The sequence below is a fragment of the Oryza glaberrima genome, chromosome 10 (genome assembly GCF_000147395.1).
Source record: "Oryza glaberrima chromosome 10, OglaRS2, whole genome shotgun sequence".
In the NCBI taxonomy this organism is placed as follows: domain Eukaryota; kingdom Viridiplantae; phylum Streptophyta; class Magnoliopsida; order Poales; family Poaceae; genus Oryza; species Oryza glaberrima.
In genome coordinates this window covers 1,609,703-1,622,576 of record NC_068335.1, presented here as the reverse complement: position 1 = coordinate 1,622,576, position 12,874 = coordinate 1,609,703, and the positions used below count along the sequence as shown (strand labels likewise).

The 12,874-nt window shown below is 44.7% G+C and overlaps 1 protein-coding gene across 1 annotated transcript; it reads right to left on the bottom strand.

The window, feature by feature from the left end:
* Positions 1–250: 250 nt before the first annotated feature.
* On the bottom strand, positions 251–10,849 carry LOC127752612 (uncharacterized). The gene is made up of 6 exons (XM_052278022.1): positions 10,737–10,849; positions 2,311–2,443; positions 1,456–2,059; positions 1,127–1,334; positions 823–1,027; positions 251–289 (listed from the first exon to the last, which is right to left on the bottom strand). Exons 1-6 carry the CDS (start codon positions 10,847–10,849, stop codon positions 251–253), a joined length of 1,302 nt encoding a protein of 433 aa, XP_052133982.1.
* Between the last annotated feature and the right edge of the window lie 2,025 nt (positions 10,850–12,874).

The window sequence follows — 12,874 nt, the reverse complement described above, 5'->3', positions numbered from 1 at the left end:
CCTCCAGTAGCACCATCACCACCACCACCTCTAGCTCTTCTCCTACCCCTACCCCTGCCACCTCCACCTCCACCTCCACCATCACCACCACCACCAGCACCACCTCCACCTCCACCTCCACCTCCACCTCCACCATCACCACCACCACAACCACCACCACCACCACGACTTGAACTTGCCCTCCCTCTGGCTATTCCCCTTCCCCTTCCTCTTCCCCTTCCCCCGCCACTCGCACGTCCACCTCGTGCGTTCATGGTACCTTCCCCATCCCCTTCCCCTTCACATCCACCTGCGCTTGCACTGTATATGGGAGCATAAGAAAGTTAGTTAGGGCAAAAGTTATAGATGAATTAAAGTGAGGAAAAAATTCACTTACTTAGATGCATGTGCATCACTGCTGCTCTCTTGAGTGACTTTTTTCCTCATTTGACTAGCTGTGAGGCCTCTTTGGCAATACTTAGCTGTATGGCCCAATTCATGACACTCTGAGCATTTTCTTTTTTTCCTTTGGCCAACCTCAGCAGAAGCTTGGTCTCCCTGGTTTCCTCCTCAATTTGGGCTTCTTGATTTTGTAGCCTACATCAACCAATGGCCACAGATGCTTGGATGTCATAGGGTTGAATAACCCTGCATATGCTTTCCTGAACCTCTCAACGGAGAAGCATTCATCCACAAAATCACCCATATGTACTTCTCTGCTAAACTTTGCAATGAAAGCTAAAGCATGGCTACATGGCTTTCCACTTACTGTATTTGCCAAGCCCTACAACTACAAGTTCTCTCATTCAAGTTTACTGCATATGTAATGGTGGATACAGTTACCTCAGCGGTGCCATCTCCACATCTAAGAACTTCATGGTCCTTGATAGCCTTGCTCTGAGCATTAAGATCTTTGCTAATGGCTGGTATTATCTTGCCCTCCATATTTCTAGCAATCTTGGCTCTCAAGTCAAACTTTGCAACAATCATATGTCTTATTTTCTCATGCATATCCACAATCTGCAAGTCCTTAGTTTTCGGCACCCAACTGTTGAATGATTCAGAAAGATTATTGTTGATGTAGTCTACCTTACAAAGATCAGAAAATTTGCTCCTACTCCAAACATAAGGATGATTCTCATCCAACCATTGTATTGCATCAGGACACTTCTCCTTTATCTTGTCCATGTGGTATTCATACCTCTGAAGTGTGCAGCTCTTGGCAGCTCCCCACATGTTCTGAGAAAACAATGTGCCATGATACTTCTTCTTCATGTTCTTCCACAAGTGCCTCATGCACTCTCGGTGTTCCACTCCTGGATAGACATCATCTACAGCTCCCTCTATCCCTTTGCCTGTTACAACAAAATGACATGGCATGAGATACAAGTGTACATCACAGTCATGAACAAAAGAATGCAAAACACAAATCATTTGAACAAAGGAATGCAAAACACAAATCACTTGTTAATATACCTGCATCGGTACTGATGACCAATCCTGTAGGAGTTCCTATGGCTTGCTTCAAGTTCTGAATAAACCATGTCCAACTCTCCTTAGACTCAGTTTCAATCACCCCATAGGCCACTGGAAATAGCCAATTGTGGCCATCGACTGCAACAGTAGCTGCCAACTGACCTCTTGACCTTCCTGTCAAGTGAGTTGAGTCCATTGCAATGTAAGGACGACATCCTTGCAGGAAACCATCAATGCATGGTTTCTGAGCTACAAAGAATCTCGTGAAACAAACATCTCCATTATGCTCTTCAGTGTCCAACTCAACAACACTACCAGGGATTGCCTTCAGAAGTGCCTCTTTGTAAGTAGGCAATAGATCATAGCTCTCATCCCACTTCCCATATATCATGTCCATAGCCTTCTCCTTGGCCTTAAAAACCCTGAAATATAGGACATCCATCTTGTACTTCTTATTGATCTTCTCTTGCAACTCCTTTGGTCCTAATGTGGGTTTCTCCTTTAACCAGTCCACCACCCTATCAGCTATCCATCCCTTAGAAGCCATTGTATCACCACACTTATTGACTGAAAAACAAGTGTGCTCTGGCTCATTAAGCTTAACCTGCATCAAACAATCAATGGACATGTTAAAATTCACATAAAGGCACATATGTTAAAATTCATGATTGAAAGCATGGAAAAAAAATCAGCTCACTACATACCTTGCAACCATCATATTTGGACTTGCTGGTGGATGCAAAAAAACGTCCACTTGCAACCCTCCTCTGCTCACCTACACTTTGCCCTAAACCTATCCTTGTTTTTCTTAACAGTTTGGAAATTATAATCATTCAAGATTGCATGGTGGGTTACTGCTGATTTGCACTGATCAACATCGCGGAACAACACATCTACATCAATGCATGGATCATCAACATCATATGAAAAATCAGGAATATCATCACAATCATCATCATCAACAACAATTTCATCATTAGGTTCATAGCTGTTATCGGAGTCAGAGCATTCAGAATCATAGCAATCAGAATCAGATGATGCAGCCAAGTCAGTGTCATAGCTACTATCACTTAGTGCCACCAATGATTCAGTTTCGGAATATGAGCCCTCCTCATCAACCCCGCATGTCACATCACTGACCCTTTTCCTTGTGGCTCTTTTGGTATGCTTAGGGCATCCACAATGTACACTAGAAAGTGACCTTAGACATTAAATGCTGCTACAGTACAACACATTTAGCATTGTGGAGTCAGACCACAAGTCCGATGCAACCGAAGTACACCTTAAGCTTAAGGTGTAGCAACAAAGCTATAAAATACAATACTTTTACTGTTTTTTCTGTGCACACCAATAAAATATACATGTCAGTTACTAAACACAGTAACGAGTACTACTAGCTGTTGCTGCTCTTCCATTTGAGTTGCTCATTTGGTCTCCTAGCCGTTGCCTTCCTCCAGCATTCTTCTGCTGCCTACAAAAGGAGGAACAAGTGATCTATTTAGTTTCCCCACATACTAAATGGAGCCTTTCAAAGGAAACTTCTCAAACCTCCTCAACCAAGGTTCCTCAAGCCAAGCAACAAATAGTGATGCCCAAAACTCCCCTTCTACCCAATTTCCCACCAGTTATCCCCAAAACTTCAGACCTAGTTTTCTCCAAAATTTCCATCCTTTTGGTCCTCCAAGCAACTACCAGCCATATCGACACCCTCCAATCTTTCAAGGTGCTCAGCAACAAGATTATTATGGGCAAACTACTCCAGGAAGCTTTGAAGGTTTTCAACTTCAAGAAAATCTGGTGGACTCATCTAACCAAGCATTTGGATTTGCAGCCAATAGATCACAGTTTGGTATGCAATATAGTACTTCAATTAGGGCTGCAGCCAACACTTCTTCTCATGGATCAGCTTCTCCATGTCATACAAGACATAAAGAGAAAGAAGTAGTTGAGGTTGAAGAGGCAAGTGATAGCAGTGAAGAAGGAAGAAGAGGGACACGCATCAATTGGACTGAAGATGACAATATACGACTAATGAGTTCTTGGTTGAACAATTCAGTTGATCCCATCAAAGGCAATGACAAGAAATCAGAACAATATTGGAAGGCTGTAGCTAGAGAGTTCAACAGCAATATGCCTAGCAATGGGAATAAAAGGAACCCCAAGCAATTCAGAACACATTGGGACAATGTCAAGAGAGATGTCACTAAGTTCTGTGGATTTTATTCTAAAGTTAGAACTACTTTCACTAGTGGGTATTCTGATGATATGATAATGGAGAAAGCCCGTGAATGGTACAAAAAGCACAACAACCAAAAACCTTTCACCTTGGAGTATATGTGGAAAGATCTTAAAGATCAACCTAAATGGCGTAGAGTCCTTGAAGAGAGTAGTCATAATAAGAGGAACAAGATTTCTGAATTAGGAGCGTATACTTCATCGTCGGACCAAGACACAGAGGAGGAAACAGAGCGCAAAGAGAAGCGCCCTGAGGGGCAGAAGGCAGCAAAACAGAGGCAAAAAGGAAAAGGTGCACCATCACCTTTAGGGGATAAGCCAAGTCAAAATATGGTTCTCTTTCATGAAGCTATTACAACTAAAGCAGCAGCATTGCTAAAGACAGCAGAAGCAACACTGATTGGAGCAGAAGCAAAAAAAGAGAAGGCAATTGCAAAAAAAAGAGAAGGCAAGGGCAGAAAAATACCAAATGTATTTAAAACTGATGGAGAAGGATACATCAACCTTCAGTGAAGCAAAACTGAAGAGACATGAAAATGTGTTGGACCAATTACCTAGGGAACTTGCTGAGGAATAAATGACCAGCAAGCAATATTAGCAATTATGCTTATTTTATAATGTCAGTATTCTTGTCATATATTAAAATTATGTACTATGTTGATGCTTGTACTGTGAACCTATTTGTATTGTGCTATGTTATGGTAATTTGTATAAATATTGTGTATTACAGCTATGGAATGAAACTACAATATCCTCAGTACTTGAGAAATCACCTTTTCACATGGATCTAGTTGGTGTTGATGTTTTTCCTTCCATCCATGACTGTGGACCCCCGTTTTTATAACAGGAATCAATCGTGTAAACTGTACCATTTCCCTGGATCAAGTAGTCTAGTACACACGAATTCATAGCTGAAATACCAAGTGCACATACACGAGTACGAATTATTACATCATAAGCCCGCATGCATAGTCTTAAATCATCGGACCGAGCGGTCCGGAATACATTCCAAAAACAGAGGGGGGTAAGGCAGCGGAGTTAAGGCAGCGGCACGCCATTACCACAAGCAACGACCGTACTAAGACCTATTGAGCGCCGTCGTCTTCATCACCCTCCTGGTAGTAGGCATAGGGGTCCTCCGATGCTTCATCTCCGACCTCTGATTAAGTTTATGTTTGCAAGGGTGAGTACCAACCATACTCAGCAAGCCACCACAACAACCATGCACATGATAGGAGTATTTCAAGGAATGGCTATGGTTCTTTTGCGCAAAGCCAGTTTTGTAATTCTTTTCACAAGCCTAAGACCTAGCATAGACTGATCAAATTTTAGTACCAGTGTTTATATTTAAACAACGACGGTTCTGTCCACCATCCATTGTGATCCCAAGGATAGCTTCCCGCCATTGAGTCGTCATGGTTTTCTGAGGCTGACCACCTTCCCGCCTCTCAGGAAGTGGCCCCAACAGCATAAAAATCATCATGCAATATCCCATCCCACACAAGTTAAGAATTTAGAGTCTAGCCAAGTGTAATACATGTCCCGGTACTCATTAACCACGAGCACGGCTATTCGAATAGATTTAGTTTATTCACACTGCAGTGGATGTACACTTTACCCGCACTCCGCGACTGCCCAACACATGAGCCTCGTCCCAACACATGAGACGCGTCACGGCAAAGCTTTTTGATAACCTTGCATTGGCAGTACCCGCTCCATGAACTTAAATCCTCATGCACTCTAGGCGTCCATGTTTCTAGCAGTGAGAGGAGTTCTGGCGCTCCCGGGAAAGAGAAGTCTCACACACATATTAAATTATGGTTCAAGTTAAGTTTTCTCTCTCACACACTCATGGCAGTCCTACCAATGGCGACACCGATATAGGGCATGCCTCTCGGCCCTACCTCAACGGCTGTCCCACCGTAGCGCACCTGCCTCACTCAGGGGTAAACCATCTATGCAGGGATACTGCCTCCGCTCGGCTATCTACTCCGCTAGGTCTATACCCATACGAGAAGTGCGGTTGTACGGGGGTCGTTTCATGCTTAGCTTCATGGCTCAGTCCTTAATTGACCGGGGACGGTACTAGACTTTCCCAGATACCACCAAGTCCTCCGTCCGCCCCAGTCGAAAACAGTGTTTGGTTTATTTCTCCTTTCACAAATCATGTCATCAATATCATGGCAATGTGGTTCTCATGTCTCCACATGCCACATTTCAATTACCTCCCCAAAGGTAATTGCCCAAGCATATAGCATTTGATAAATATGGGTATGCATGATTCTAGAGTAGTATTACTAAGCATTTGTCATAGTTGACTAGGGACTCATACGTAATCATGTTTACAAGGGAATAAGGGTAACCAATAATCAGGGTATGGCATATTCACAAGTAGGATGTTCGTCATTGCATGCAATCTTATTTGTAAATAAAAATAATTTCGCAATTGGGATCAATATGCTCAAAGAGTAGTGATGACTTGCCTTGCTCAAAGTCTTGTGGGTCTTGGTCCTCGCTTGGATCCGCAACTCCCTCGGGCTCCAAAATTACGTGCGAAGATTTGAATTCGGTTAGAATTCAAATAAAAATCCGAATAAATCCAAAATGGAAGTCGAATGCGAAAGTCGATTCTTTTATATTAACTTTACTATTCACGAACTAGGGCAAACCCAATTTCGATTTTAAATATCCTAAACTATTTTGCGGGTATAAATATTTTGTTATCGTAAGTTTTTAATTTAACCTACCCGAGCATTATATCCATATAATAGGTTAGAAATTTCTATCGCGGGCTAAATATCGGACAAAATCCTAAAATTACCTTATAATATTGTAAGATTTAATTTAGGCTATGACTAAACGATTAAATATAATACTCGGCTAAAATTCCTAGTAAATAAATCTGAATTCTTACCGTGAATCGACGACTTATAGAGATTACCAAAAAAAAATCTATAATAATCTATAAGAATTCATCTAGTTGTTTAGTTATTAATTACGTCTAAATTACTACAAATTTTAATCTAATCCGATCAAGAAACATATTCCTATAATTAACCCGGAATTTCGATCGAATTACTATTACACTCTAGGAGCTTCCAAAATTAATCTATGATTAACCCCGACCATTTTTATTTCCTAAATCCTCCTAATCTCTCCCCTAATTTCCCTTTTATTTTCTCCCTTTCTTCTTTTCTATTTTCCTCTTTCTCTCTTTCTCTCTTTTCTTTTCTTTTTCTTTCTCTTCCTCTCTTTTCTTTTCTTTTTTTTTCTTCTCTTTCTCTTTTCTCTCTCCCGGCTCCTTTCTCTCTTCCTCTCTTCTTTTCTCTCTCTCTCTCTCTCTCGGCTTCGTTCTCCCTCCCTCTTTCTCGGCTTTTTGCCCTCTCGGCGGCGACGACGGTGGACGCAAAAGGGGGGGAAGAAAAGGCGGCGGCTCACCGTTAGCGGCGGCGGCGGCGACGATGGCGATGGCGGCGCAAGTTGCGGCACGGCGCGGCGGCGGCGCGGCGGCTTCGAAGGCGGCGGCGCGGCGGCACGACGACGGCGGCGCTCGGAGAAGGGGAAGAGGGAGAGGAGGAGGGAGTGGAGTGGGGTGGAGGAGGGGGAAGGGGCCGGGGTTTTTATAGGGGAGAGAGGGCGAGCAAGCGGCGCGCGACGCGGTGTGGGGCACGAGGGGCGACGACGACAGGCGACGTGACGACGACGCGGCGCGGCATGGCGCGGGGCGCGAGGCGGCGATGGCGACGGGCGAGCGGCGCGCGGCACGGCAAACAGCAGCGGCGACGCGACGGCGATGGCACGCGGCGACGGGACGGCGACGCGGCGGCGCGGGGCTCGAGGCGGCGCGGCGCGGCGATGGCGACGGCGCGCGGCGGCAGAGGATGGGCGCGCGGCGCGGGGCAGCAGCGGCGATGGGATCGGCGCGCGGCGCGGCGTGGCGACAACATGGCAGCGGCGGCGTAGGGCGCGAGGCGGCGGCACGGGGCTCGAGGCGGCGGCACGGGGCGCGAGGCCGACGGCGACGCGACGGCGACGATAGCGACGGCGGCGCGGCGGGCAAGCGGTGTGCGGGCGAGCGGCGCGTGCGGCAGGGGAGGGGCGGGGCTAGGGGAACGCGATTGAACACTTATGCCGCAATGAATAGTAACTTTTCCTATTTATCCAGATTTTAGCCCATTTTCTATTTAAATATAGCCCTATAAATTCCAATTTTTGCATAATTGAAGTTTACTCCATATTTGTGTTATCATAATTAAAAATTCACCCTAATTTAATACCACTCATATTTTATTTATATAATTTATTTGAATTTTTAATTAGGGTTAATTCTTATTTCATCGTGCTAAAATTTAATTATTGCTAATATAGTTGCGACAATATTTTATTTATTTCCAATCTCACCTCAACCTTATTTTAAATCATATTCTAGTCATTTATTTTACTTATTTAATTTTGGGTTTTATTCCTAATCAATTGTTCTTTATTTGCGATCTATGAACTCCGAAATCCGAATCCAATAAAATAGTCGAACAAAATTGGCATGATGCAATTTATTTAAAAAGTTTTTGAAAATCCATATTTTTAGTGTTTTGATTTCATCGATCGAATTTTTAGGGTGTTACAATGACCAATCTGTTTTTTTTCTCCACCTGAATACATATGCGCAATAATTAATAGAGAACAAAAGCAAGAGGGATGTTGATAAAATCTAGCAAAATATAGCTGTTATAAAAGACTGACAAAAGCAAGAGCTAGCTGTTGGGATATTGACAAAACCTAGGAAAATATAGCTGTTGTAAAAGACTGACAAAAGCAAGAGCTAGCTGTTGGGATATTGACAAAACCCAGGAAAATATAGCTGTTGTAAAAGACTGACAAAAGCAAGAGCTAGCTGTTGGGATATTGACAAAAGCTAGCAAAATATAGCTGTTGTAAAAATCTGACATAAATCTAGTCGTTGTAAAATGTATCATCTACAAATAGGTAATGTAGTTCAGCAGAACAACACCCATTCTCATATTGTTCAAATTCATCTCAACAGCCTTCCCACTTTCAAAAAAAAATGTCCAGCGAGTCACCACATCAATCTAGTGAGTCAGATGATTCTAGCTCTAGTGACTACCTTGAAGAGCTGATTTTGGAAGAAATCAATGATTCTATGGAAGCTGAGATTCAAGCTCAACTTCAAGCTCAAATGCAAGCACAACAAGCTGGTCATTCTAATCATCGTGGGGGCTACAAACGAAGGTACATAAATAGAGATCACCAAGACGACCACAACAGATTGTTTGCAAAATACTATTCCGACAATCCTTTATATACTGATGATCAGTTCCGTAGAAGATTTCGCATGAGAAAGCATCTATTTTTTCACATTGTTGAAGCTCTTGGCATTTGGTCTCCATATTTTCGTTTGCGAAGAGATGCATTTGGCAAGGTTGGTCTATCACCGTTGCAAAAATGCACAGCTGCCATACGCATGTTGGCATATGGTACACCAGCTGACCTTATGGATGAGACTTTTGGGGTTGCAGAAAGCACAGCAATGGAGTGCATGATAAATTTTGTTCAAGGTATTAGACATATATTTGGTCAGCAATACCTTCGCAAGCCTAACGAACAAGATATCCAGCGTTTACTTCAACAAGGAGAGGCTCATGGGTTCCCTGGCATGTTGGGTAGTCTTAACTGCATGCATTGGGAGTGGCAAAATTGCCCGGTTGCATGGAAAGGGACAATTCACACGTGGTGATTATGGTGTACCCACTATCATGCTTGAAGCAGTTGCATCTGCTGACCTATGGTTTTGGCATGCATTTTTCGGTGCTGCTGGTTCAAACAATGATATCAATGTGTTGGATTAGTTACCATTGTTTACTGCAGTGCTACAAGGAAGAGCTCCTAGTGTTCAATTTACTGTCAATGGGACAGAATATAACATGGTATACTATTTAGCTGATAATATTTATCCAGAGTGGGCTGCATTTGCCAAATCAATTACTAGACCTCAAAGTGACAAGGCTAAATTATATGCACAACGTCAAGAATCAGCGAGGAAAGATGTGGAATGAGCATTTGGGGTTTTGCAAAAACGTTGGGCCATAATTCGCCACCAAGCACGGCTTTGGGAAAGGGATGAACTAGCTGATATCATGTATGCATTTGTTATTTTGCACAACACGATAGTTGAGGATGAGAGAGACGATTATGACATACCTGATGACAACAAATATGAGCAATCACAATCTTCTGTACAACTAGCAGGACTCGACCATGGGCCAATCCATGTATTTGCAGAGGTCCTAGACACAGACATGAATATTCGCGATCGAACAACCCATCGACGTCTCAAGGCAGATTTGATGGAGCACATTTGGCAGAAATATGGTGGTCAACAACAACAGAACTAGAGTTTATTTGTGTTATGAAACTTGTGTTCTTTTTTCCATTTTTCTTTCAGTCGTCCAATTTATTCTTATTAGTAACTGAGACTCTTTACTTTTTCATGCACTAAGAGTATGTACCAGTACCATTGCCTTAATTAGTCAAGCACAAGTCACATTGAAAATATCATGTTTTTTTGTCATTTTTTAAATCTCAGATCTGTTGTAGCACAACTAAACACTCTATGAAAATTCCATCGGGATCGAAAGGAACGATTCACATGATGCATACATGTACAAACAGAAAAAGAATCTGTAGTAGCAGCACTTGCACATATTTGATGACAAATTTAATCATAGCAGCAGCAGCACTTGCACAAATAGATATAAATTTAATCACCGGGCAAACCAAAAGCAAGAAGAGATTCCACAACACGGAAAAGGAGAGGCCACGGAATCAATCACCTTGTCTCTAACGCAGAACTCACGGACGATGTAGGCGAAGTTGAGGGCGGTGACCGTCTAGTAGGTGCTGATGGTTGAGAGCAGCTTCAAGTTTGTGGCGCGGACGAGACAGAGATGCACATGTCCGCAGCGTTGCGTCTGGAGTAGTTCGCGCACACAGCGTCATCGATTGTGAGGCCGCACGTGGCAACGTGGCACCGAAGCCGCGGCACAGCGAGGTCACAGCCGAAGGAGGGGAGGCCAGGAGGAGCAGCGACGTTGGCGCAGCCACGGGAGGAGCAATCGTCGGAGAAATTGGGGATCCAGTGCATGCACTATGGGAGAATCTGGGGATCGAGCGGAGCGACGAAGAAAGGAATTGGGGATCTGAGGCGGAGGAAATGGAGATCGGGACAGAGCAACAGTAGATGGGGATTTTTTCACTCGCGCGAACAAGCAGATGGTTAGGAGTGATATGTATTCTTTTTCTCCCGTGGGGCCCAGCGGGACCCACCTTATTTCCATCAAACAAGCAGTACCATTGTAGAGATTACCTTAACTATTGCTACCTGTGGATGGGCCCACTCTTGTTATGCATTTTACCATATACATTGGCCTTGCCCTTAGCCTTTGAAATAGGTGGCTCTACCACTTTAGCTGTGGGTGGGGTTAGATCAGTAGGAGGACACAAAGAAATATGTGGAGCACTTTGAATTTGCAGCTGGACACTATTTCTGAAATTTGGATGGACCCTTCTTTTTGTGGGAGAGCATTGCAATGGGCCTTTAAAATCATCAACATTGGCTTCAATATGTGCTACTTCATGAGCTATGTTCAGTGATAACCACTCATGCAATTGCTCATCACTTCTAATCTCAACAAATGCATCATCACAAACACGCCAGAAAGTAATGTATTGTTTGGAACCCCACACAATTTTAGAACCGATGAAATCAACTAACTGCAGCAATTTGAAGCTAGCTATGTCCACATCAGTCGTAAAATGCCTACTTGTGAAATAGGTCTTTGGCCCCCTATCCAGCAAACTGAAATGCGACCTTACTCTAACATCAAGAATCAAATTACATGGAACAGGCCTACAAATAGGAGCAACACAAGATAAAGAACAACTTTCAATAAAATTTCTAGGTGCTAGTAGGAATGGAGACAGCATACAACATATAAACCCTAGGTTAGATTAGCAATTGAGACACCAAGTTCAATTATAATAAGACACAACATCTAAACCCTAAATTAGCACTGGACACAGCCACCTAACCACCCCAAATGGCACTGCAAGCAAGGTTGAGGGAGCACAGCTGCACAGGGTCACAACCACAAGCATGCACAGGGTCACAGGATCACAACCACAGGGTCACTGGAAGAGAATAGAGGGAAAATAACTTTCTATGGTAGGAATCCCTTCCATGGTTGAGGGAGCATCAATGTCGGCTACCTCCGAGCGCTGGCCCTCCCACCGTCGCCGCGTGTAGAACCCGCTGCTGCCCTGCGCCCCACAGCTCGCCGTCGCCGCGACCCACAGCTCACCGCCGCCGCCCCCACAGCTCACCGCTGCCGTCCCCACAGCTCGCCGCCGCAGCCGCCCTCCCACCGTCGCCGCGTGTAGCACCCGCCGCCGCCGCAGCCCCCACAGCTCGCCGCCCTCGCCCTCTCAGATCGGCGCCGCCCCACACCCCATCAAATCGCCGCCGCCGCCGGCCTCCACCTCCACGAGCGGGCGCCGGCGTGGCTGTACATCACTCCGCCGCCGCCTCCTCAGCTCGCTACTGCCTCCCCCCATAGATCGGGGCCGACCCGGACCGGACGCGCCGCCGCCGCCGCCCTCCACCACAACGAGCAGGTGCCGGCGGGGCTGTGCTTGACGCCGCCGCCGCGCCCTCAACTCTCCGCCGCCGCCGCCCCCTTAGCTAGCCGCCGCCGCACGCACAAGTGAGAGAGAGGTACGCACGAGTGAGAGAGAGAGAGAGAGAGTCAGAATAGGGTTTGGCTTTGGAGGGTATTTTCGCCATTAGGAACTCTGGAAACATTTTCTTTTTTTAAATAGAACCCTAACGGAGTCAGCGAAAGAGGGTCAGACGGAAGCTTCGTACTCGAAAAAAAGGGTCAAATAAGTAAAGTTCAAAAAGTAGGGTCAAATCGGCAATTACAGTTCAAAACAGGGTCAAATAAGCAATTGCCCCTTAAAACATTGTATCGTATGCACATCACAACTTATACAGTTTTCATTTCTTAATATCATTGGGGATACCAATCACCTTTGACAACTGCCGAAAGCGCAAAGTACGGTTGACCTAAGGCCTAACTGAAGACTAAACTATGGCCATTCTCTTGCAATG

Excerpts from the sequence above, each read along its gene's own strand:
- LOC127752612 (XM_052278022.1), bottom strand. The coding sequence starts at position 10,849 with ATGCACTGGATCCCCAATTTCTCCGACGATTGCTCCTCCCGTGGCTGC. Across the intron at positions 2,444-10,736 it reads CTCGCTGTGCCGCGGCTTCG|CTATGAACCTAATGATGAAA; the intron begins GTGCCACGTTGC and ends CTCCGATAACAG. Across the intron at positions 1,335-1,455 it reads GGTCATCAGTACCGATGCAG|GCAAAGGGATAGAGGGAGCT; the intron begins GTATATTAACAA and ends TTGTTGTAACAG.